Raw genomic sequence first — 27,982 nt, forward strand, 5'->3', positions numbered from 1 at the left:
TCACCACAACTGCTTCTCTGAGGGCTGGCTCTGGTGGAGGCAGTTTACCTTAAAGGACACTCTGAAAATATCTTAAATGAAATGCCTCTTCACAACAAATCACAGAGCAATTTATCTGGCAGCTTTAATGTCTTTACATGGGCTGATTTCTCTCTTCATCTTTTCATTTTCCTGTTGTCATATTCCACACGTATCATGTCAGAGACGGCTTGATGGACTCAATGTGTCGGAACGGCTTCTTCTCACACCCGTATCACTGCAGGACTCCCGCATCACAGACAGTAAAGACTAGGCCAGTTCTCACTGTGACGATCAGTTGGAGATTATTTTTATTTTCATACAGTTATCGTTTCCCATTCCCCCACTTGATTGGAGCTTAAAAGCCAAAGCAGCTCAGATCGTGCCAGCATAAATCTCGGGGTTAATCCGCCCTGGTGTCGTCTCGCACACAGAACTGCCCAATCATGTCTGGATATTCATGTGGAAATTAAATGAATGATACATCGAGGAAGCTCACCGGCACTGCAGATTGAATGGAAAAGTAGGTGGTGGTGGTGGGGGGGGGGGGGGGGGGGGGGGGGGGGGGGGGGGGGTGGTATGTGTGTATGTGCTTATTCTTATGTGTGCAGGATATGAAGGAATTGCTTCTGTTCAGTTTTGAGCATGTCAGGCTACATTCATAACGGCCTTTCTGCCTTTATTTCTGAGGATGAATTACTGGGTCTGAGTAACATAATGTTGAATGATACTTTAACAGGGCACTGACTGAATAATGCCTACAAATAGTTTAGAACCTTTGAAATGTTTAGAAATGTATTTCAATTATTCACAGGATATCAATAAAAGAATATCAGTAAAACCTATTTTATAATATTTCCCTGTATCTAGTGTGGTGAGTCTTGACTTCAAATGTCCAATGAAAATAAATGCTAATCTAATACTTATATTTTATACAAATATAAATCTAAACATGCTAAACATTCTTACAGTAAAATTCCTTCATCGTTTAGTGAAATACTACTAATCCCCCCATATTCAAAAGTACATACATATATTAGTAGATGCAAGTATAAAAATACGATTTTAATTTGCAATTATTTCACTTAAATGAAATATATTTATTGAAGGGATGCAATTCAAACATGTACAGTAAAATAAATAGTTTTCCTTCGATTTTTCTTTTCAACACTCCCAACCATCTCTATATCACGTCAATAGGAATCATATTGTCCTTTTATATTTTGGGAGTTATTCTCTGGAGATTTGCGCATGGATCCCTTTTCTTCTACTCCAGACAGAACAAATATTTCCCCAAATTCTCACATAATCTAGAATGCATCAACCCACAAAGCAAAACGGCAATCTCTACAGTTCTTTCCAGTAGGCCTACATCAAAAATAACTATATAATCATAAACCTTTTATTTGCATTAGTATCATCTAGGGAGAAATAAGACATTCACTAGCAGTTGGATTGACCTAATTTGCTCCTCTGTCGTATAAAATATGTGTTTTTCTTTATTCTTCTGAGAAGGATTTGTTTTGCGCCTTCTGTAACACAATTAAAATATATCCTGTCTTCTTTTAATTTGGGACAATATTATATCTTCTAATAATCCTGCGACTTTAGTCTTCTTGATTTGATTTTTCGGTCATTGCTGATTTGATCTGCGGCAATTCTTCCAATCTCCTTTTGGAGGATAATATCAACTCTTAAAATGACTGATGCTTTAATCCGCAGCATTAATCTCAGACTCCCTTTCTTAAAGCCCCTGTCACACTGTCCCGAAATTGACACCAGATGGACACACAAATATGGAATTGTGAATTTCACACAAAGATGGCCCCGAACTTGGTCAACAGTCAAGCAACAGCCGAAGCGAGTAGGATGCCTACAGAACGCCACATGATGGCACCCGAACCACAGACGAAAATATGGTCGTAGACTTTACTGATGATTTAGAATGTATCCAGACTCAACGTAAGAGCTTGTGCCTCTTCGGGGGTGCTAACATTTAAACATACACTTTATTATTTACTTTCTCCGTCTTTATATGTAGATTAGAAGATATTACTTATCTCCGTCATGTTGTTTCCATAGCAACAACAACAACTTCCTGTCAACAGATTAAACTCACCTTCAAAATAAAAGCATCTAAATAAAACAGGAAGTTAAAATTACATTTAAGACATACAACTGCAACGAAAGTAACAAACACAATGTAATATCCTTTTCAGTTTCACAGAACACAAATTGGGTTATTTACATAATATGTTTACATGATTTTGTTGTTGCAATCTCGATGTCATCGTACTATAATACAATGGCTACACGACAGCATTGCGAGGGCTTCACGTAGTCGTGTTGCCTTCCTAAGACAATCAGGCAGCTTCTTGTTTCCTTCGTATTGTCTTCGTGAGGCGAAAAATGCCCGATGGCACCGACGATCACACGAAGATGACACGATTTGACAAGATGCCCTCACGAGTGCCTTACGAAGGGCAAAATGGACACAATAATTCAACACAAAAATGAACCTTCGCAAGGTCCTTTGGAAATTTTTTGGCATTCTAAAGATTTTGCCATCGCTCACGAAGTTGCTGCCGGAGATTTGACAGGGGCTTTAAGCCCCTGTCAAATCGTGTCATCTTCGTCTGGTGCCATCGGGCATTTTTTCGCCTCACAAAGACAATACGAAGGAAACAAGAAGCTGCCGCAATGCCGTCATGTAGCCATCATATTATAGTACGATGACATTGAGATTGCATTTATTGCACAACAAAATCATGTAAACATATTATGTAAATAACCCAATTTGTGTTGTGTGAAACTGAAAAGGATGTTTTTGTTACTTTCATTGCAGTTGTATGTCTTAAATGTAATTTAGGTTAACTTCCTGTTTTATTTAGATGCTTTTATTTTGAAGGCGAGTTTACGCTGTTGACAGGAAGTTGTTGTTGCTATGGAAATAACATGACGGAGTGTGTGGCTCGGGTGCCATCATGTGGCCTTCTGTAGGCATCGTACTTGGTTCGGGTGCCATCGTGTGGCCTTCTGTAGGCATCGTACTTGCTTCGGCTGTTGCTTGGCTGTTGACCAGGTTCGGGGCCATCTTCGTGTGAAATTCACAATTTCATATTTGTGTGTCCATCTCGTGTCAATTTCAGGACAGTGTGACGCAGGCTTAAGAAAATGCTGCTGGCGGAGAGGGAAGGAGGCCAAGGATTCACAAATATGTTTTTTCTGCAGTCTGCTTATCATGTCCACTCTAAATGGTCAGCCAAATATAAATAGTAAAAGTAACTAACAGGAGTTGAAAGTAAATATATTACTTATTTAGACGTTTTAACCAATCTATGTCCACACAAAAACACTGAAAAGTTGACTTAAATGAAATGTATTATGTCAATAGATTTCACATAACTGTATTAGGTTAGTTGAAAGCAATAATATTGAGTTGAACCTAATATTATTTATTTAAACTTGATATTATTGCTTTCAACTAACCTAATACAGTTATGTGAAATCAGTTGACATAATACATTTGATTAAAGTCAACGTTTGAGTGTTTTCACTGAAGGTTTCTGCTGATTTCTGTCCTGAATACACATTCAACCACTTAAATGATAGCAACAGTAATGAATGAGGCGACATGTTCTTTCCACATTCACCTTTATTTGAATTTTCATCGACTGAGGGTCTCTTCTAGAAGGCAGAAGCATGAGCCCACAGCTAACTTCACACATGAAGCAAAACACTGAAGGGAATGAACCCGGCGACATGCGGCACACAGGAGGACGCACAGTTTAGGAGCACAATATAGAAAACAAGAGAAATGACAGGCACACTTCACTTCCCATAATCCCTTTCAACATTTTGGAGTAGCCCCATCATTCATTCTGGAATGAAGTGCAGGGCACATAAAAGACAGATGGCAACTCTATTACTTAAATAACATTCGATAAAAATAAAGCATTTGTTTTGAAATTGAAAATGTGAAACACAGGTCTATTGGTGTGACAAAACCAAACAATATATATTGCCTTGTTAACTCATTTAAACAGAATGAAGATGGTGACAGGTGTTTGGTTGATGGGAAGAAAAAGTACCAACGTTTGAAGAAGTGAGACCATAAGACGTGTTTACTTTAACAACACAATGCAGCTTGTGTTGGGAGATTTATATTTGAGCAGTTTGACACCAAATGAAATGAGTAACAAAGCATAACTGTCTTTGTTGAGGATACATGCACACTTCTCACTCTGGAAAGGAAGAACAGACCTCTCCTCTTTGATTCAAAATCCTCTTTTTCAATTTAACTCCTAAACACACAGATAATTCCCCATACATATTTAACACTTTCATTTAACTATGTGCATTCCATTTATTCTGTGTGTACACTTTCATCTCTCATGCAAATAATCTTGATGTGCTTAACGGTTGATAAAATGGCATTTAGCTGCTTGGTTCAAACTGATGTCTTACATACTTGTCCCAACTTTGCAGATTAATCTGGTGATGTTGACTTAGGGTATTTATTTAAATGTTTTGTCAAAAATATGGTCTTGCCTTTATGATGTCAGACCTAAAGATGGCAATTTATTCAGAATCAGTTGTCCATCCTTCTGCCAAACACTTTGAAATATATTTTAATGGATCAATCACAAATGGATCAATCACAATATGTTTGACCTTAAAGAGTTCATCATCCATTTGTTGGCAGGTTTAAAAAACACAGAAGCCTGGTTCATTATCTCACTTTGAACCATCATAGATTAACCTGGATAATTTGACTGTTTCATACTGTAAGAGTGCTCTATGTACCTTCAACAACAAGCAACAGGAAGGCTACCATACAAGGACTGTAGATAATATAAGTGGCACAACATGAAGGAACTACATCATGTGTTCATGTTGTGCAAGATGAACTGCATGTAAATGCAGCATACTGCCGCTCTTTATCATCCTAATTATAAGGCGGCTTTGCATGCAGGGAACATTTGCCCTTGTCTCACACTCCTGTCACATTTTTGCCCTTTTTGGGGTACACTGGAAACTACAGTAGTTTTCTCACATTTCAGTTTTAGTTCTGAGGAATAACAGCTTGATGAGCCTACATAGATAGTTTCTAAATTAACTGCATTCACAGGACAGCCGTGCGTGTCACAGGTGTTTATGGACACAAATGTTGTTTTTCTTGTATAAAGTCAGACAGAACTGTGGAACCATTACATGAATGAAAAACTGAAACAGCAAATAATCACGGAGCTCATGGAAAGGCTGTTTGGATTCCTAGGCAGTATGCTGCTCACCCTCTGGAAAGATTTGACCTTCTTATAGTTTTCAGGACCTTTGATTTAGTTAACGTTGTCCTCTTCGTCACTGTCCTTCATTGAAACGCCTTGCATCCCCCCCTCCCTCACTGAGGCCGTGGCCTCTTCCAAGGTCAGCCGGTTCCTCACTGTGTCATACATCTTACTGTTCAGCGTGGAGTCCAGCACCCCTTGGAGACGAAAGTCACGGTACTTTTTCTATCACAAACAAACAAAACAATCAGAAAGATTCATCGCATCAGAAAAGCAATGCACGGTCATTTTGAATTTAACTGGTGTATCAATTTGTTTGTATACTAAATGATTTGAATCAGGAAATATAAACATATCAAGCCTGAAGAAGGACAGAACATGGAAGACCCTGAAACTGCACACAATTTAAAAAACTAGGGTTGAGATTTAAAGAAATGATTGCTTTGAAGCAAAATGGTTGATCCATCGTCCTAACAGCTTCTATGAATACATTTCTGCTCTATTTCAAAGTTTCAGTAGTCTATATCCGGACAACATTTACAAGATATATTTGATTGATTGTTGATAAAAAGGAACAATTAATACCTCCTAATCAAGAATTAAAATAAAAATGCTCTCTGTCTCAAAGTCAAGAGGCCCTATTATGCTTTTTGGGGTTTTCCTTTTGTGTTCTATGGGATTTTTTTTACGTAAATGGTCTGCAAAGGCAAAAGTCCCAAAGTTCACGACAGGGAGATTCTCACACATAAACTCCCCCCCTGCTTGAAACGCCTCTAATGGACTCCTTATCTTCTCCCGTAACTTTGTTGGGACCTTTATTTGGAAATGCTTATGGACTACCAAAGGAAAAGGAGTTGAGAAACAACCACTTTTCCACAGGACTGCTTCCTAAACCACGCACAGTTCACGGCCGATTGGGTAGTTCCCATTTTGTCATGTGGAGCTGTTTTGGAAGTTGAGTTGCAAACACAGCAATAACCTCAGCCATGTTGCTAGCTAACGCTATTAAGATACAAATATTTTGTTTATAGACTGTATGCCCACCAACAATATCTACAATTGTGTAGAAACATAGAGATCTTTATTTTTAGTTCACAACACGCTGAAACGTGTTCAAGTGTTGAGGTGTGTTTATGAAGTTCTAATATTACGGTCGCTATCAGCTTTAGCTTGGCTGTATTGCCAGTTAGCTGGATTAAAACTATCTCTGGTCCCTGTAAGTGTTAATGTCAATCCGGTGATTAAAAGTCACATTTTGTGACTAAGTGTCATTATTTGTGGATGTATAATGTCTGAAAAAAATTATATAGCTTCTACTGGGGGTTTAAGCATGAAGCTTTTGGAAGTTAAGTTGCAAACACAGTGGAGCACGCTCGTGAGCTGTTAGTTCGCCGGAGCCTTGCAGCAGGGTCACTGCATTTGCACATTCGATGAGGCCCCACGCAGTCTACGTGATCTGCGTGTAGGGAGGGGCGGCACTGCATATGTGACTGTTTTTTAATATGACTTTGAGCCGAATGCAAATCTGTGTGACTACAGTGTCCGCGGATGTGTTAAAAGCATGTACAGCACAGGCCTTACATCTCCTGAGAGCTGAAGAAAATGTGCGTTGTGTATTTTTGTAAGATTGTACATGATTATGTGGGGAAAGCAGCAATGACAAGTTGAGATATAGGTTGAATTATTGTTGCCTTAAGATACATTGCCTTATGTACCTTTCTACACCACATGGTGTAGGAAGGTACATGTAGTAGTAGAGTCTTTACCTTGACAATCCGAATGAGTATCTTCAGCTGATAAAGGTGGAGCTGCAGGTCCATACGGTCAGTCAGCCATGTTCCTAGCAGGTTCATTGTGCTGGTGTACCATTGCTGTAGAAACAGAAGCACAGAGGACAATTTTCTAATAGTCCAAAAAACAAGAAACTTAACATATCACACACACACGTAAAACAACATTTCAACACGTTTTCGAAAGGTCCTCCTTACACATCAAACTGACACCAAAGAACACATCCCGACGGGACGTCGCCTCACATCTCTGCGTCTTGGCCATGTGCCGCACTGGAACACACCGCAAAGACTTCAGCCGATGGCCAAGTTGCACGTACGAACTGCGCATGCATGAGTGGCAATAACTCTCCTTACCAGCAGGCGGCGGTAGTGTGTATTCATCATTCAAAAGAGGCAACCGGAAGACAGACTGCGTGATAACCGAGAGAAGAAGAACAGACTGCGTGATATAAACAAACAACAAATAGCGTGTACGTTCCATTTTCACTCTACAGCGAGAAGCTCATGGGGCTTTCCCGAACCTGTGTCGAGAGCTGGAGTTAAATGAAATCTCAGATTTGCCTTCTTAATAGTTTGTTTGGGTCTGTCACTTCTGTTTCGCTTCTCATGCACTGATTCGCTAGCTGAACAGCCAATCAGAGTGATTTATTTGGCCGACAGCCTACCGATTCAACATGTCGAATCGGCGGCGGAAGGTGTCGGCACGGCCAAAAAGACACGACGGTGCAGTACGCATCAAGACACACCAATCTGAGTAGGGCGACACGACACTCATCGACGGCCCGACATCTATCAACGCCGAAAATCGGCTTGGTGTGTCAGGACCTTTATGGATCATTTAGGCAGAGTCCAGAGGGACAAAGTTGACAAACCCATCCTCAGCAGACCGACGTGTCCCCTCTGAAGATGTTCATGAACAGCCTCATCAGGCCATTAGAAAATGACAATCAGCACAGAGCAGGCACTTCTCCCTGGCAGGGGGTCTGCTGCCATTCAGCAATGCCCCCACAATCTTGCCGGCAAAGTCTAGGAAACAGTCGTACTACTTGTCATGTGGGATGCCATCAGATATCCCTGTAGGCTTAGAATTAATTAACATCTGGAACGTAGACCCCGGGAAGATCCATCAACCAGTTAATGGGGATCCTAACAAAAAGGGAGGCACCGCTTATGATGCCCTTGGTGCACAGCAGCAAGTTCAGCCATGGGTACTTGTCAAATTCCATGAAACAAATCTTTTAAATGTCAGTTGAGCAGTATGTTCCAGGCCATGCTGCCCTTTAGTGTTGCTGTCTCACTCTTCAATCTGGAGGACAGAAAGGTGAGGGATTCTGGGCTTGTGTACACAACAAATGAATCCCAGTAACATCTCATTCAGATACAGAACTGCTAAGGAAACATAGCCAGCGGCAGTTCTGGGTTGGACTTTACAGTGTTCCCAAACAGACTGGACCTATTATGTGCCAGACATATTTGTCAGTTTCTTAATATTTTCTTAATTGGTATTTAGTTTTTAGTACGCTTGTGATGTTTACATAGATTATTCAGTTTTGCAGTACTGTATAGGAACTATCTTTTTTTCAAAGCTCTAAAGTATTATACAAATGTTTCACTCCATAAACGTGGGAACAAATTTAAACTTATTTCCCAACATTACAGATGGATAACCAACTTCAAAAAAGTCATAAGCCAAAAAATATGTTAACAACGCATGTTCAAAACTTTTTAGTTTCACCTGAAAAAAGTGTCCATTGCTGTGCTGGTCCCCGCATGTTTTGGTTTTGGTTTCTGTCTTTGCAGCGTGTTACTGTATTTAGTTGGGTCCTCTATATTGGCAACATTTGCTTTTCAATGCAATTAACACAATTCAGTACTCACAACGTACTGAAGAATCAGAGCCACCACTTGTGACTACCATTTACATAGGTATATCAAGCTTCAACCTTGAAAATCTGCCACTGCTTTATTTAGAGAAGCCTTCTCTCACAGTGACCTCTGCAGAAACAGAGCCTACAGGCTGCAGATGTTTCTCTGTGGGCCCTGAATGTTGCCAGTCTAATTGATGGATAATGATGAGCGGGGCTGATACTAATAGAAGTCGACTGACTTTCAACAGTCAGGGTCACAGCAGAATGGATGGGGGGCTGGCTAAGAATGGGAAGAGAAATTTAGAGGAAGGGTGTAGCAGTGTGTTTACTATATGTCTGTGTGTTTGAAACAGATGTCATGCCATGGGGTGAATTGTACAACATACATTTTATCCTTGAAAGTGTACTCTTTATATCTTAATGATTAAATATGAGCTTTAGTCAAATAAATAAACACATGAGTACTATGAAAAAACAAAGTACTAAAAACAAACTGTCCGAACAGGTTTTTACTTGAACCTTTACTTGTACTGTGACGTTACCTTTGAACCTGTGTATGCAGTGCCCTAGCCTAACATGGTGAAACAAATACTGTCAGGTAAGATAACACTGCTAAACTCAGCTAACGTGGGGCTAAGACAGGGACTGTGTCGTTCCGACAGAATAATTGACCTCAATCGACTACGTTATGTATGCATCGTGGTTGCTTGTAGAGATGGCAGTTGATGAACACCAACCGAACTTGTAGGTGTATTTGTTGATGCCTTAACTTTTAAATACTTACCCAACTGTATTTATTTGTTGTAACTTATTAACCTCAGACTTTCATCTTAAACAGGGGGGCATGTTGTTTTATATTTTTGCAGGAATCGTTTGACCTTCACTAACATGGATCTATTGAGCTCTTCAAACCAACTCGGTTTACTTGAAAAGCCATAGACACAGTTTTAGCTCAAACTTGTCTGCACTAACAATTACTTATTATAGTACAAAAAAATTATTTGGATTTTTGGATCAGACCAAACACAAAAGAACAAAACGTGTTCAGAAGGACAGCGGATCAGACCTGCATGAACAGCAGGTCTACATGTGGTTCAAGTTCAGTCCGCGGAACATGGGTGCAGAGAGATGGCTGCTGAGGCGGGGTGAATCAGAGAGGCGACCCGCTGCCAGCAGCTCCCTCTCTGTCGCTGTGTGCCTGTGAAGGCTCCGGCGTGGCAGCAGGCCTGTGATCTCGCCCCGAGCACAACCCCCCGCTGAGAGGCCAGGCCTGGAGTGACTGATCCACTGACTGGCTGCTCTCCCTCTTCTCTCATACACTCCTTCCTCACTTCTCCTTTTCTTTAGACTTTGCACCGTGTCACACAGTTCCCATCTGCAGCCATAGCAGCCATTTTGTGTCCTGTTCCGCTTTACTCCTCTTCATTTTATATAAAAAGAGGCTTTGACAGCCATGTCACAAGTCTTCTTGCTGCCATGACTGGCATTTTGGAGGTCTGTCAGGGACATCTTGTGTACACATAATGCCTGTGAATTTCGTCAACTTTAAGATCTTTTTAATGCCAGTTTGAAAACAGTACCACGTTTCTCATTTAAAAATGACAAAGTGACTGTTGATCCATCATCAGATCAGACTGGTTTACATTTCCCCCAGAAGAACCGGGCACAAAGACTGCTGAAATGCATTGAATATGTTAACCATAACCTGCGTTCAAAACCGTTTTCCTTAATCTACTCATATCCGGTATAGATTATATTCCCTAAAATGATGGTTTGTGCTTTTGCATTATAATGCTATTGACCCCACTTATGTAATGTCACCATCCTTACCTGTAGACACATGGAGTGACCACATGCTATATGAGCAAGGTTATTTCCCAGATTCCCATTATATTTACATAATTATAAGACATTTTAATTGTGATTGTACATCATGTTTTGACTCTGCTTGCATTATCTGTACCTTTAACAATGGTTTACAAAAGTTATTGAACTTCTACTTCTGACTGAAATCCAGTTTCTTATCCAATCACCAAATAGTATTTTCCAGCTGCCATGGTATAAACTGTCATTTCTGTAAAAAAACTTAAAATCCTTCAGATATCCATCATGGAATGATCCAGAAAAGGACAGAAGTTTATCCCTCAAATCTTTGCAAGACCATTTGTTTTATATAATCGTGGGTGATTATCCAATCGGCTGATACTAGAGAGGGGAATTATTCTCAAGTTGTCTTGAAACGAGTCATTTTAGGAAAGTAATCATAGGGATACTTCCATGCAGATGGGCCATGTGCTAGACATTGCATGCACAATCAGGCTCCCAGCTGTTCATTTCCCAGCTGTTTCAGATGGCCCTGGAGGGTAGATTATATGAAGCATCGGCTCTCAATCCTAGGATCCTGAGAAGCCTTCCCATGGCTTCCTAGCTTACAGTACGTTCCCACTGGTTTTGGGTTAGGGTTTTTCTCCATTCTGTATTTCCTTTTCAAATGTTTTAATGAATATGATCAATAGAAAGATGAGGCTATCATGGATAATGTAACAAACCTATACCTTTATGTTAAGACAACCAGTTTCATTTATATTAACTTTGAGAGAAATCAAGTTTTGGCTCTCTATACAGTACCTATGCACCTCTGCTGTGTTTGCTATGAAGAAGAAGCAAGTCAATCTGACTGATGCAAATTTAAAATGTATTTTGGTTGGAAATTAAGCATGGCGCCATTCTGAATTCATCCAAAATATGCTTTTATCTTTTATCAAGAAACCAATATTTTTCGAATGCAGCTGTTAACCTTTTGGAATGAGTCAAGTGAGTTTAAAGGCATTCCGAGTCAGAACACAGTGTTGGGATTCAGCATACAGTAAAACGTATTATGAGAATTGAGAATCCTTTTAAAAAAAGTTCCCTTAGCAGCTTAATGCGTGAAACATGTTGCCATAAGGGAATGGGCTTGGGCATACATTTGGACTACATCTGCTTTTATGGACTCTGGAAATGTAAGTGATTTCACAAAATCTGAAGGCAAACGAGTTTGAAGTTGCCAAATTACCAAACAGAACAACTATGGACACGTTTTGAAGAGCAATTTCTCAAAGGCATTTGAAGAGTTGCCCTCATTTGTAGGAGCAGAAAGTAATACAAAGTAGCTGTGCGTAGAATGACAACAGAGACGTTAAGATAGTCCAAATCCTTCATCTGGAAATATCATTTATTTATTGTTCCGATCCGCTTTCATCCTAAACAATGAGGCTTGCTATTTCTTATTTTTGCAGGATACCTTTCACCATCTCTAACATGGATCTGCTGAGCTCTTCAAACCAACTGTGTTTACTTAAAAAGCTCGGGCAACAATGTTAGCCTGAACTTGGAGACAGTGTTCCAGGGCTGGGTCAGACATAGGTCGAAATGTTTGTGAAGTTTAAGCTACTACGCGTTTGTTGAGCTTGTCAATTGAACAGTGATGGTCCCTCTTGCTTTGTTCCTCTTGGCAGTAACTAACAAAAGAAAATCATCAGAACAGACAAATTCACCCAAGCTCTCTTTTGAGGCTGCATGGGGATCAGCAGGGGGCTAGCGCTTGTTGACAGCCAAAACAAGCGTAATATGGCTCTGAATACATAATGCCATAACCCGACAGGGATCAAATCTGTGACATTCTAACGAGTTCCATCTGAAGGAAGGCCTTCCATTCCTTCAACCGGTTATCTGTGGGTGTGCATTTGTGTGTGTTTTGTCACCTAACGACATGCTTATGAACCCTACCTATACACAGGCGATATGCACGCTCTGCACAACACAACACACACACTCCCACAATACACACATATACATCTGCCGGTTCATCCCCCTTCAAGCGAGAGTTGGGAGAGAGAGCGACCTCCTGCCCCCATCTGACACCAACCCACCAATCCCACCGAAAACCCCCCGCACACCGCCACACACACACTCACAAACCTTGCCTCCAAGCCACTGTTAACACCCAAGTATTCACATGGCGCTTGGCAGGGGGGGCCTGCCACCAGCAGGATTTGATGCAAAAAATGGCACACCTCTCCTTCTTCCCCTCCCCACCCACCTCACCTCTTTCATGACCCTTTTGCATATATTTTCTGTGTAGTGTAATAAGAACTGGCCTTTTTACTATTCAAGGGCAACAGCATACACAGCTCATTGCTTCAAGTTTCACCAGAGCTGACACATCCTACATCATCTGAGAGCACTGTGAAGAATGGCAAGCAGAAATGTGCATCAGAATGGATCAATTGACCCATCTGAAACAAAATAAAGACGTAACCTAGATGTATGTATAAGCTGAGCACTACATGCAATTCATACTAATGCCATGTATGACAGTTAGTACAAGGTAATAGAGTCACAGGAACTAAGGTCATGAATGCAGTACCACTTTCCTCATTTAAGAAAATAGAAAGTGACTGTTGATCCATCATCAGATCAGAATGGTTTACATTTGTCACCAGAAGAACTGGACACAAAGACTGCTGAGATGCATTTAGGATGTTAAACATAAGCTGTGTCCAAGACAGTTTTCCTTAATCCAGTTTTATGATAGGGCGTTTCATTCGGGTTAGATTATAACCCGCAACGTAATGGTTTGTGCTTTCGGAGTATATTAATGAAATTGACACTACTTATTAAATGTCACCATCCTACCTGTAGACAAATGGATTGAACCAAATGCTACAGTAAGTGGCCTAGTAAAGTTATTTCCCAGGTTTCCATATTCATTTGAATACTTATAACACATGTTTTCTTACTGACAGGTGTTCAGAAACAGGAACAGAACCCAGACGTTCAAGATTCATTTGGACTGTGTAAGCACTTGCTAGCCTTATCTGTACCTTTAAAAAATGGTTCACAAAAGCTGTTGAGGTTCTACTTCTGACTGAAACTATATTTGATATCCAGTTCAAACATGTGATAATAAAGACAAGGGCCCTTCTGCATGCTCTCAATTATGTGCTCTTGATTAAAGGTGAATTACACACACACACACACACACACACACACACACACACACACACACACACACACACACACACACACACACACACACACACACACACACACACACACACACACACACACACACACACACACACACACACACACACACACACACACACACACACACACACACACACACACACAACCCCCAAAAAGCCAACTGATTTGTCAGGTCAGAGGCCTCCTTTGTGGGGCCGCTCAGGAGCTATTGTGCTGCCAGGAATGTTGGGTCTGAGGAGGAGCCTCACCGCAGGGGGTACACAGGGATTACAAGCAACCTGGGACTCTGCCTCTTTCTGCCTCTGCTGCTCCTGTGTGTGTGTGTGTGTGTGTGTGTGTGTGTGTGTGTGTGTGTGTGTGTGTGTGTGTGTGTGTGTGTGTGTGTGTGTGTGTGTGTGTGTGTGTGTGTGTGTGTGTGTGTGTGTGTGTGTGTGTGTGTGTGTGTGTGTGTGTGTGTGTGTGTGTGTGTGTGTGTGTGTGTGTGTGTGTGTGTGTGTGTGTGTGTGTGTGTGTGCTTGTTAAATGTAAGGCTGAGTAGGAACCACAATACTTGTTCATCACTTGCTGGATAATCCCAGGGGTGCATTGAAGGACTGAACGTTTGCATTGATCGTTAGGTCCGTCTGAAATTTTGTTTTTTAATATAAATCTGTGATTGGACTGCTATGAATGCTACACTTATGCAGTGCCCTTCAATCATTCCTAGGGCTGTCTGACTACAGGAACACATCAACATTAACATAGAACAGACCTTTTAAAAGAAGGCATTCAGTGTTGTTTAACAGTTTTGTCCATGCTTACTGAATGTTGTCAAGCGGGCTCATATGTCTTTATTTAATAAAGCTGCAAAACTCATTCCGCAAAATGAGCTATCATAATCAAGTAAAACAAGTTTGGGGAGTGTAGGCATCACACAGCTCCTGCAGAAAGATCTCCACATTGGATCAACCCTAACACAACCTTCAACCTGTTTCCTTCATATCCTGAGTGTCTGCTTTATTTAAATGTACTTGTTTGCAGCTGTCTTGACCAGGACATCATTAATACTTCTCAAAGCTCCACCAATCTTTAAACCTGTCATTATAAAGTGTTGCAAAGAAGAGGTGAAATGTTACTAATTGTGCCACATCAGTGAGGTTCTCCAGCAACAACAGTGCATACACACGGCTGTGGTTATTACAATGCGTTTACCATCCTTTGATACATGTAGAACCTTCATCCAGCGGTATATATATTATATCAATAATCATTTGTGCATTTCAGGAAGATGATCAGTTATTTCTAATGTATATAATGCATATCAAAACAAACAAAAGAGATTAACAATTAAAGATCAAATGAATAAAACCATAACAGGGGAATGAAACGTCCAATAGAAGTAGAAAAGTTGAAAGATAATGTATGAAAAAAACATATGCCTGGTCTGCAGTATGCATTAGCTACACTCATTAAACCTGCTTATGTATGTGTCCATGCACACACACATCATGTGTGACTGTGTGACCTAACCCTAACCGTTGACTACAGTTCTCAACAAAGTATATGTATAAGTATATGTTGGTTTGTATATATATTATGTGTTCAGAAGATGTCTCTTCATCATCTTGTGTGACTTCTCCCAAAAGAGATCTCTTAAACACCTTAGTGAAGTGTGTGATTGCACAAATTAAAGATAGGTAATTGTTCAAATGAGTGCAAAACAAATTAAGTAAAGCTAATTCAAAATAAATTCATCATCTCATTTGCAGATAATTTACAACAAACCGATTAAAATAAGTAATTGCAATTGATTGGGATCCCTTTTTCATGGGCATACAAACGTTACGCTGCGACTCTGTGTGTTTATGTGTGTAGGAATAAGAGAAAGAGGGAGAGCATGTCCTGCTGAGACCCAGCTGTGTCTGCAATTAGCAGGAGGCCTGGAATGATGATTGTTGCTTCGGCAACACTGATGACAAGTGGCAGGATACATGAGAGAGAGGGAAGGCCACTGAGTGCCATAGAGCAACACCACTTCTTACAAACACACATGCTCACACTGAAAAGACTCATTGCCAGGCTGGGGAGTAACTGATGACAGGATGACAGGATTACCTAATTCCCTTACAGTTACATCAGAAACATGTGTAATCAGATTGTGGTTCATCTTTCAGAAATGGGGATATCTAGCAGGATTACAACGCTATGACACATTTGAAAACGACTACAAATGTATTATAGGTAGACATACTGCCTTGTCTTATATATATATATTTATATATTTAATTTTTTCAAATTCAAAAGGTGGACACCTGATTTAATAAACAAAAAATACTGCTTTTAATATATGTTTACACTTATACAGCATTTGTAAACAATACTATTCTGCAGGCCTTACCTTTAATTTAAGATTAATCATTTTTTATGCCAAATATCGTGTTTTCTTCTTTTCTAAGATGATATTGTTTTGTTGCTTTACATAATACCCTTAACTAGATAGCATCTTATTGTTATTTCTTTTCTCTCTTATATATCTACTTTGCATTTGATATTGAAGTAACCAAAAAGTTGCGTAACGTAACAGGTTACCTTAGTTTTATATACTCAGATTAGGTTTCTGAGAACTAGTAATTGTAAGGGATTACATTTTTAAAACAACTCTCTCAACCCTGCACATAGCCCATATATGCTCACAGACGGAAATAAGGAAACAAATCTGAGGTTGCTCTGGGTGGGGGGGTTTAAATCTGACTGCAAGACATTATGCATTGTGGACAAAGGGCCTGTCTAATCCTACCTGCTCTGCTTTCAGAGCCCACCGCTGGCCTATTCTAGTCCCGCTCAGCAGAGAGGGCCCATTGAGGACCACACTCAATTACCATAGTAACACACACAGTAGGACTGCAGCCCCCCCCCCCAAAACCCCAATCTCAGTACCAACTCCAGCAGGCCCCCTCCCCTCCAGCTCCAGTCACCTTGTCACCTGACAGCAGGACTAAGCTTGACCCTCAGAGAACAAATGGAGCCTTTCATTGCGGGCTAATGGGGCTCAGCATCCTGCACTGGATGATGTCATCCCTCTGGCCACATCCACACTAATGGGCATAACATAAATCTGCATCTTTACTCCTTGACCTTCTATCCACACCAAGCTAGGATATCAGCCCCTCAAACCAGATCTTTAAAAAAATATTTGTTCATGGTGGATACATTTAAAAACTCCCGACCTACGCTTATACTCAGTGGTCAGCCTGTAAACACGTCTTTGGTTATCCAATATTCTGTGCTTCCATTTTAGTCATTGCTCATATTGAGCTGAATTATATTAGTTATACTAGTTGCCTTAAGACCTCAGTTTGCTTCATATGTATTCTGACCACTCAGAGCGAATCATTTGCTGTCAGATATGCTTCTGACTATCACTTTGACGCCTCCGCACATCTGAGCAATGGCTGCAAAAAGTGGGCTGGAGTTACCAAGGGTCAGATTTTTTTTATTAGGATATATACTGTATTAGACTTTGCCCCTTCTCTGTAGCCATTTTATTTAGCTTGGTCAGTGGTGTCTGGATGGAAGACTGTGAAAGAAGGGACCTCTACATATATATTCAAAGGTATCTGCCCTGGACAGAGAAATGGGTTTACACAGAAGGTCAGCAACTGTGCCATATATTGTCATTTTCTGTATCTTTCTTTTTCCTTTCTTTCAGTTAGGGAATTGTGTATATTGATGAGGAAGAGGGAGCAGAAGGACTCTGAAATTAGGACAAAGTGGAGTTCTGGGCTCAACAAACTCACAGGTCTCAAACTGTTTTCATTGTGCCGGTGACACAAAAGGCAAACCCTGGCTGACCGATGCCCAGTGTGACACAGCTGGGACGGCAGCACAGTGGATCAGTGGGCATTTCTACCGGGCAGCTGAGCAAGAAAAGAGAGCTGAGGAACAGGATGGCAGTCAGCCCGGGCGTAACATCGCAGGAGGAAGGTAAATGTTTATCTCACGTTTGGGTTTTCTTTTCAGGCCTGCAATCTGGGTCTCTTACAAAACACCGTCTCCTTCTCCCCGCAAGTGTCAGTTCAACGGACAAGAGAGACTAAATAAGGAGCAACCTTACAAAAACATGCTGGTCTGGAGAAGGGATGGGTGTATATTTGGGGGGACGGGGGGAGGGAGATGGGGGGCCATGTTGTGAGGAACAGTCGGAATTACGGTCAGAGACCAGTCATTGAGTAAACATACAATGAGCCACAGAAAAGTTCTGTGGTGGACAATAAAAAAAAGAAAAAAGCCGCCGGCTTCAGGCCCTGAGAAAAGTGAGCCATTCTACTTACAAAGAGCCGCTTAGGGGTGGACTGAGGGAAGGGAAAAGAGGGCTAAAACACTTGTGGGCTCAGGGAACTCTATAGGGGTAGTGAAAATGGAATAAGCCAGCAAGCACTTGAGGGTCCCGCGGAGCACCTGAATGGGATAGAGGGGTGGAGCGGCAGAGGGGGGTCTGGGGAAGGTGAATGGCCTTCTTTTTGGGTCCAATTTGTCTCTTTTCACCCCGCTCGCCCTGCTCTGGCTCTGACAGATGTACAAAGAGGGAGCGGCGCTGGGCCACTCATCCACATACGCCCGTGAGCAGCTGTCACTTTTGTCAGACAAGTTAATCAAACAAATGCCACCATACCTCCCTTTTTAACAAGGCAGAGGGAGAGAGGGTAGAAGGGGGCAGTGGAAGGTTGATAGAGACCCAAGAGATGACATGTGTGTCCTCGATCAATTCACCCTGCCGGCCCTGATCAATACAGCAGCAGGACTGGACAAAGGAGAAGTCTCCATTAAACTTGTATTTGGCTCCTTGGGGATGATGGTGAGCTTTGCTGTTTCCTCTGCGCTGGGAATGCTAACAGAGGATTTAGACCCGAAAGGAACGAAACAGGGAAACAAAATGCTCTCTCTCAGTAATTATTGAGGGCTGTAAGCTGCTTATAGACTTCATTAAATGGAGGTAAAACCTTTTCAGTGCATGTTTTGAACAGTCACTCAGTCAATCTAACCCACCCTGCTTGGCTGGCCTTTTTCTTTATTATTGTGACCATTCTTTTTCTCCCTCTTAGTTGTGTAATCCTTTTGCATATATGTTACTCCCACCTAAAAGAGATACTGACCGGCATGAAGAACAACAAGAAGACATCACTGCAGTATTGCACTCATATTGGTGTAGAAGTAGGGTGAAGGACATCGTTTCATTGTCTCTCAGAAATATCTGACTCATCTGAAAAAGTCTACAGTGGAACATAACAAAGATAAAGGGCAGTTATAATGATGGATAATGTTGTATGGTTCACAATAGTTACGGTTTCATTTGTTGTTAACCAGTAAGAACATCTAAGAGAAAATGATCTAGTCAGATGTAGCTGGGAAATATATCAACGATCATTAATAACTCAGAAATATGTATGAAAGAGATGACAAATGTATAATTAGTGAGTATTTGTAGATGTGTGTGCAAGGTATCTCATTACAACTTCATAGTCTTTTTTTAATGTTTTAGCTAAAAGTGTTTTAAAACTTCTTTCTACATTACTACGGTTATTCAAATGGCTTTTTTTCAATTCTCACAATAATTTAATCTAGAGGTGAAGTGATGAGTGAGAGTGTGCCGGCTGCAGGAGTTAAGTTTGCGTGTCGCCTGAGCTCAGTGTTGATTAAATTGTTCACTTGGCATGGCTGTGGGCTGCGGTTCATGACCGAGCCGGCAAAGTGGTGAAACGTCTCCGGACAGCCAAGTGGTCTGAGGCAGCTCCACTCTGCTTCTGCTGCTCACCGCCCCCCCACACCCACCATCCACAACCCACCCGCCGTGACCAAAATACAACTGAGGCGACGACAACAATCTCAAATCCCTCAATCTGCGGCTCAGCATGACCTCTGACCCCGCTGCGCTCCTTCACAGCCGGCCAGTCGTCGGTGCTCAGAGTGAGGCGGAGCAGCGGCGATTAAAAAGCGCTTTAGGTTTCGTCACACAGAAGTGCAATTTCACCACGCTTGTGAATCTGATAACTACCCAAGGTCAACGGAAATACTTCAAATCAATCAATGAGCCACACTCCTAATCCCCTCCGGGCAGAGGCAGATTAAGTGTATAATTGACCTGTGTAATCCCAGTATCTGCAGCTTCAGCCCTGGGGGGGAGGGAGAGGAAAGGGGTTGTGGCTTAAATTCTCTACAGCAACACCACTGCACTGCGACTCCAAATCTTGCCAAGTATATTTGTCTAACATCTATTCAGAATATGTCTCTACACTTGATATAAGACCTCATAATTTAAGAAGTAACAGTGCAGTGAGATAGGTCTTGTTTTTAGAAAATGCATCTTAAGTTTCTGTTTAAGTTAAAGACTCTTGAAAAAATATTTTCTTTAGTTGGTTCTGTTTTTTTAAGATGCTGTGTTATTTGAAAAAGAAGGATCATCTTGTTTCAACAAATACATCTTACTTGATTTTAGAAAACACATTTTTATTGGAAAATCACCAACTAAAGAAAACGTCTGAGCATTTAAGGCTTATTTTGTAACACAACATTTCCTGATCCTGGTCAAATATAGTTTAATGTTTTCCCGGCTAATTAGAAGATCTGATTTCTATAAATATCCCATCTTATTTCAAGAAATATTACCAAGTAAATGTTGATCTTTCAGCCATTACTTATTACAAGCAACAACTTGTTTTCATTATTTTTTAACTTGTTTTTAGAAGCATTTTCCAGTATGTCTTCCTCTTTCCTTCTATACCCTGTTCCCCCCCTATCGGCTGGCTGTGCGGGGGCTGTCATGGAGCAGGACGCTGTGCTGTATCAGTGCAGGCCTGGATTTGGCTCAGGCTAAAGACATGGCTTTTTTTAATCAATGATCCCCAGGCTGTGCCATGCTAAATCCCCCCTTCAGTATCATTTAAGCACATCTGTCTTAATCCGGGCCTCTTCAGCCACTCTTTCAAGAACTAAACCACAGAGGGGAGGGAGAAAGGGTCCAAATTAATTTCTCGCTTTTCCTCTAAAACATCATACCTAACAAAATGTCAAACTACAGGTCAACTTTAACGCAGTAGTATGTCCAAGAGATTGCAATGCTCTGAGACTTAAAAAAACACATAGAAAAAGACAAAACACAAGCATATACTGAAACCAACTTTAGGACTTGACAATAAACAAGTAATGCAGAAATAGTGCACGTTGTAACAGATATATGGGGACAAGGCTGTTTGAATAACCTGAAGGACATTCACAGACCGTTCCCAAAGCTATTATTATTAATGAAATATAATGTGTGTATTCTCCCATGGGATTCAGATTCAGTTTATATTTTCCCTCATGTCCTCATTGATGAAGGTAAGTTCTAGCAATGTGTTTATTATAACTTTTGTTAGAAGTGTGTTGCAGGTGGTTTCACACGTTGACTTTTTTAATTTAGTACATCATGTCAAATGACATCACAGTTTCGTATCTACAAACTGATGTGTGTGAACAAAATCGTAAGTCACTGGATCACCTAAAATGTATGGAAGAGGATGAAGGCAAAATATGAAATAAAATTGAGATATGACCAAAATAAAAAATAAATCCGTCTTCTAAAGTCAGAATTCTGAGAAAAAAAGTCACTTTTGGTCAAATCTCAAAAAAAGTTTCACATGTGGTCCTAATCCTCTTCCGTGGTAATATTATACAATCTAAAAAAACTGTTAAAGCAGAGACTTGAGAGCAGCATAAACATTGTTCAACTCAACTGTTTGTACTGCAATGCAAAACAAGAATGAAATGTAGGCACACTGAAAAACTGAAACGTTGACTTCAATTAAATATATTACGTCAACAGGTTCCACATAACTGTATTAGGGTAGTTGAAAGCAATAATATTACGTTGAACCTAATTTGGGGGTGGGTGGGGTGGGTTCAGACTACTGAGTTTACATGGACACAAAATGTCTCTATGGACATGACCCGAGGCAGCCACAGGTCAGAAAATAAAAACAACAGTGATGGTCTTCAGAGATTTATATGAAGGTTTAATCATAATGCCACAGACACCTGCCCTCCAAACAGCAGAATGATTGGATTGCTGTTCAGGATTGCGGTTAGTATAATAATATACAGTCAATCTGAGTAACAAATTCTATGCTTATAAAGCAACACAGAGTGATTCGTCCGAGAAGTGGGTTGAATATCAATTAAAAATGTCTTGCTCCGACAAGCCCCCCTACCCGCCAATCTATGTCAGAACATGGGTATTAACACTCGTTAATATGTCTTAAGTTATGATTCCTTTCCTGAGACGCTGTTGTTGGTTTAACATTATCTGCATTAGACCAAATATGGGCCTGTCTGCTGTCACTGAGACGTCAAGTTGTGATTGTTGACACAGAAATGATGAGGCCATAGTGAAATAATCTGCTTACTGTCGCTGATACATGTATAAGAAGGCATCTTAGGATAAATGCATGTCATAATCCTATTTATGTGACATATAACCTTAGGCTTATTGTCTCTGGACAAAATCACAGCCAGACATGTTTAAGAAAGCTACATTATTTTGAGGCACGTGCAAAGTGTGTCAACTAAGCCTGTGTCTCTGACCTTTAACCTTTAGTTTAATTTTAGGCAGGATAAAGTTCTCTTCTGCTGGCTGTAAGCAGAGCAGAAACGCCGCTGTTCATCTTCATATTGGGGAAAGATTAAATGAAATGTGTTAAAGGAAGTGATTTGAAATGTAATCTCTTTACAGTAGGCTGTTATGGTATTGGATACTTAATGGAGTTCTTTCATTCTGTGTGGCCCGTTGAAAGAAGACTTTAATCTTGTCAGCAGGAATAAAGAAATTTGCCGCTCACCAGAACATCTCCCTTGAAAAAGAGATCTATGATCTCAATGGGACCAATCTGGATAAGTAAAGGTCACAAACAACATCAGAAAATGTCCTGCTAGTCTTGGAAAAACAATTGGATTATGTTAAAGTGATAATTGTTTTTCATGCACTTTGTTGTTTTTGCAGCTTTTTATTTTTGCCCTTTGTTATTCTTGTTTACACCTTGTTATTCACTTTTTTAAATCGACGAATAAAAATCTCACCCCAATGACAATGTTTTAGACTAAGAATAAATAAAGTCACAAAGTCACTTGCTAAAAAGAATAATGTGTGAACTGTATTCAACTGTAAGTTTTCAAAAGCATGGCAAAACCAATAAGGTGTAATAGTTCATGTAATGATCCGCGTTATTGTTGTAATGGGGGGGCGCCTAACAAAGCAAAGATTAGGGGGAGTCCACCCTGACCTTATTGCAAGGAGACGACAACCCCCAAACACACCCCCCCCATACACACACCCCCCCCCCCACACACACACACACACACACACACACACACACACACACACACACACACACACACACACACACACACACACACACACACACACACACACACACACACACACACACACACACACACACACACACACACACACACATGTACCTGTTTTGGTGGCTTGTGACACTCTTATTTGTGGGGCCTTATGTAGATCTACACTGTTAATTAAATGGTCTACTTTTACCAACTACTTACATAGTGCCACAGTGACAATGTGTATTACATAAATCACTAAAATAATCTGTGATTAATAAAAAGTTAAAATACTTTGGAAAAAAAACTTTTTACAAGATCATTTCTGAATTATTGGTCTGAAGTTCAACTATTTTCTTCTACTGAGCTAAAGCATGGACAGAGCCGCAGTGACCCCACTCTGTATAGGGTGATCTACACAGAGGATACCCTCTCTGCTGCTCTCATCCTGCAGCTCTATCTGTTCTTACATTGGACATTCTCTCTGCTATCCCCCACTCCTTCACAACTTCAAGAAACTGTCACATTGCATTTCCTCCGTTTTCCCCACACATAAAGAATGAGTGCAGAACATTGGTCCTGGATCAGGTCTGCTGAGGTAGGGATGGTTCTGATGTCCAGGGGTCTCCAGGCTACGGTGGCCCTGAAGTGCAAGTCAAAACAGCATTTCAGAAAACGCTACAGCATTTCAGAAAACACTACAGCATTTCACAAAACACTACAGCATTTCACAAAACACCACACCATTTCACTAAACATTAAAGCATTTCAACTTATACGGAAAGGGTATTCCTTTAGGGAGAACACTTCTTGTTTGTGATTGGACAGAGCCAGCCAGAGAAGCACTGCTGTGATTGGTTGTTTTTGCTGCCAGTCAAGCAATTACGCTTTGTGATCGTCAGTGTTGGGCAAGTTACTTCCAAAATGTAATATATTACATATTACTTATTACTCTCTTTTGAAAGTAATAAGTTACATTACAATATTACTGTCTCTGAAATGTAATGAGTTACACTACTTTAGTTACTTTTTAGTTACTTTCACAAAAAAAAAAACGCAAAAGAATGGCTAGGTATTTTAAATGCTAAAATGTAGTTATTGTACATCCAGTGAAGGGCAATGTGGTATAGCATAACAACTGTTGGTCCTTAAGGCTACTAACAACTTTTATTACACGGCTTAGTTGAATACTCGATTCTGATTGTAAATTCTTAACATGTGACACGTTGTTAATACAGCAGTGCAGGCCACTGTCAAGGACTATAATGAAGATCTCTAAGGAGGATCAAGAAAGAGAAAGGAAAAGAGGTTAAAAGACGGAGCGCTGGACGTCAGATAAATCACCAGAAGAAGGCAGAGAGGAAGTAAACCATAACAGGACACGGAATGGGCTCTGTATTTTGTTTAGTATATGGCCAAGTACAGGCCCGGTTCCAGAACAAAATGACTCAGGGTGCATCTGAGATTACAGGGGGCGCAGCAGTAGTAGCTTTACATGAGCAATAGTGGCCGGCAACAGCAATGAAAAATAGCATTGATGGTCCCCAATGAACAGATTATGGCATTTGTTATGTTTTGAAACCAAGCAAGTGAGAACATTTCAAGTGAGTTAAAAGTGCAATCCTGAAATATTTCATATAGTCCAAAGTGGGCTATGGCAAAGAAAAGCACAAAATCTTCAAAACTGTACTGATAAAACAAATGAGAACATATTGTAAATCAAGGCAAATATTATTTGAACCAGCTCATGGTTTGAAATGGCAAACATTGAAAAGCAAAAGTATTATTAAAACCATGTACTACATCACCTTGGTCCCATCTCTGGGAAGAGAATATTTACTGTGCTTAAAAACTGGTATCACATCATCATGTGAGGTTGACTTTGTGACCTGGAGAACATTTCAGCTGCAACATTAGCTCGTTGATAAGCTTGGGATATGAGATATTTTTGTAGCTATTCGTGGTGAAGGCATCTGTGCTATTGTATGCATTATTTTTGACCCAACATTTATACAGGCATGGCAGAATATGGCACTACTTTCACATGAATATTCCATTGTCTATTTGTATACCACGAGCTGCAAAATGACCGCCTAACCCCACTGTACAGGCAGGTACTTGTTTAGACATACCTGGGCAGGCTCTGTTTTGCCGTGGTATCCTGGCACCTGCGGGCCGCAGAGGGGCGGCGTAGTTTCGGGCGACGAAGACTGCTGCTCCGGGGGCGAGGGCGGCGAGTCAGGCGGGAGTAAGCTAGTGTCCACAACGGAGGGTAACGTGATGTCCCCATCTGACCTGTTGCTACTGTCTGCAGTAGATGCAGTGTTGCTGACGTTTAGTGATGGTTGCTTTAACCATTTTCGTATTTGATTATCCACAGATGTGTGTCACTGCTGTGGAAGCACTTTTGAAATGATGCACGCGCAGTGGAGCAGGCCACGTGCACCTGACACAATTTGTTGTTTGTATTTTTTGCTCTGTTCTCTTTTTTGAATAGAGGGTGCATAACATTCAACTGCCCCGAAGATCCCGACGCGAAGCCTGAAGGGTAAACACACCTGGTTTACTAATCTACCCGCACAATTTGTCTGGTGTCGGAATGTCTCGCTATGTTAGTACATTCAACAAAACACCATTTAATGTTGTGTTAAAATGTGTTGTAACTGCGTTACTGAGCATTGTAACGGGTAATATATTATCCAAATTTCATTAGTAACGCGTTACATTACTTCGTTACAGCAACAAGTAATATATTACTGTAACTCCGTTACTTTTGTAATGCGTTACACCCAACACTGGTGATCGTCAGCACCCGACAGCGGCTGGCTCTGTCCAATCGCAAACAAGACGTGTTCTCCCTAAAGGAATACCCTTTCCGTATAAGTTGAAATGCTGTGGCGTTTAGTGAAATGCTGTAATGTTTTGTGAAATGCTGTAGTGTTTAGTGAAATGCTGTAGTGTTTAGTGAAATGCTGTAGTGTTTTGTGAAATGCTGTAGTGTTTCTTGAAATGCTGTGGTGTTTTGTGAAATGCTGTGGTGTTTAGTGAAATGCTGTGGTGTTTAGTGAAATGCTGTGGTGTTTCCTGAAATGCTGTGGTGTTTCCTGAAATGCTGTTTTGACTTGCACTTCAGGGCCACCGTACCAGGCAGAACATGTGGTTGAGCCAGTTACTTTGCTTCCTTTGTCTTTTCACTGCCATGAAATGCATGGTAAACATGCATACTGCAATTAGGGGAGGAATACAGGGTCAAATGTGGTAACATGATTAATTTTTGTATTTTTTTCTTTTTGTGTTAAGGTTTCCAGATTTAACATTGACAGCCCTATTTTCGTGTATGATTGCGCAAAGGGAGAACTAAGTTTTGCTTACAGGTAAACATCTGACATCGTTAATATAAGTCCCCACCCCCAACACCCCTATTGACCATGTATAGAAAGCTCTTTCCCAAACAGTTTTTTTAGTATTTAAACGGTTTCAATAACAATCATCAGTCAGATAAGATTTACATTTTCAAATATGTGCATCAACAACTGATCAAATGCTAAACAATGGGTTTTTTTTTTCATTGTAAAATAAGTTGCATGTGACAGCTATAGTTTCAAAAAAAATGTCTAAAATGTTTATGTTTAAAATGACTTTATGTCATGCCAGCAGCTTCTTAAACCGTCCGTATGAGACATACCAGGCTTTCTAGAAACTCTAATGTAAACCTGTCTATTTAAGACATTTAAAGCAAGTGCTCCAGGAGAGGGGTGACTTCTTAGGGCGGGAGTGTAAGATAAATGAATGGAAAAAACACAGGACTTTTACCCAGGAGTGTGCTTTTTGTGTCCCGTGTGCAATAAACAATGTGTAACCTGACACTTATAATAATTTTGTACTTATTAAATTAATCCAAACAACAATATTTTTAAAAGCGTAACTCTGCGGTTGTTTTGCCCTGAACGTAACTAAGTGGAATGTGGACACAATGCAGGGCCATAAGCTTGTGAGTGAAAATGATTCCAGATAAATGATAATAAATAAATGATAATCAACCAGAAAATATACTGAAGTGAAGTGAAGCACTAATTTTCATCTTGTGAGACGCCACCAGAAAAACAGACAAGAAAGAGAGAGGGGTGAATAAAAAATGGTGGAGTGACAAGAAAAGCACAACAGAGCTGCAGAGAGGAGCCAGAGACACCTTCATCGTCCTCGGAGACGCCGCGGGGAGAACTGATACAGAATGACAAAAAAGAGAAGCCGGGGTGAGGAAAATCGCAGCAGAAACGCTCTGTGGAGGAGAAAGGATTCATGGCAAAGCAACGGGTCAGGATCCAGCAGCAAACATCAAGCTCCGGACGCCCGTCAGCCCCCGTCAGCACCAAGAGAGCGAGAGCACAGCAGACGGGTCACACCTCAGGCCTCTATTCAACACAACACACCTACACTGCTCAGTGAGTATGAACACACACACACAGTGAGGATGAGGAGGTGACAGAGATTACACAATCTGGACCCTGTCTCTGTTTCAGCTGTCTCATCAACTCTTCATCATACAACACAAATCATTTAGGTGGCAGCTAAGAGAACACAATATGTATTCAATGATCCTACTAATCCTTAAAGCATCATCCAGGTC

The 27,982-nt window shown here is 40.7% G+C and overlaps 1 protein-coding gene across 6 annotated transcripts in view; it reads right to left on the reverse strand.

The window, feature by feature from the left end:
* Window positions 1-3,542: 3,542 nt before the first annotated feature.
* Window positions 3,543-27,982, reverse strand: part of LOC307039968 (calcium-dependent secretion activator 1) — a 202,621-nt gene continuing 178,181 nt past the window's right edge. For 2 of the 6 annotated variants that reach the window (XM_079682442.1, XM_079682443.1), the window contains exons 26-27: window positions 7,073-7,177; window positions 3,546-5,531 (exon numbers count right to left, since the gene is read on the reverse strand). In XM_079682442.1, the coding sequence (XP_079538568.1) occupies window positions 5,358-5,531; window positions 7,073-7,177 (279 nt within the window). In that variant the 3' untranslated portion in view covers window positions 3,546-5,357. Of the gene's footprint in view, window positions 5,532-7,072; window positions 7,178-7,294; window positions 7,509-23,340; window positions 23,999-27,982 lie in introns of those variants that run through there. The other 4 variants (XR_013808378.1, XM_079682440.1, XM_079682441.1 and 1 more) reach the window with 4 other exon arrangements.

This window comes from Notothenia rossii (genome assembly GCF_949606895.1).
Source record: "Notothenia rossii genome assembly, chromosome: 5".
Lineage (NCBI taxonomy): Eukaryota > Metazoa > Chordata > Actinopteri > Perciformes > Nototheniidae > Notothenia > Notothenia rossii.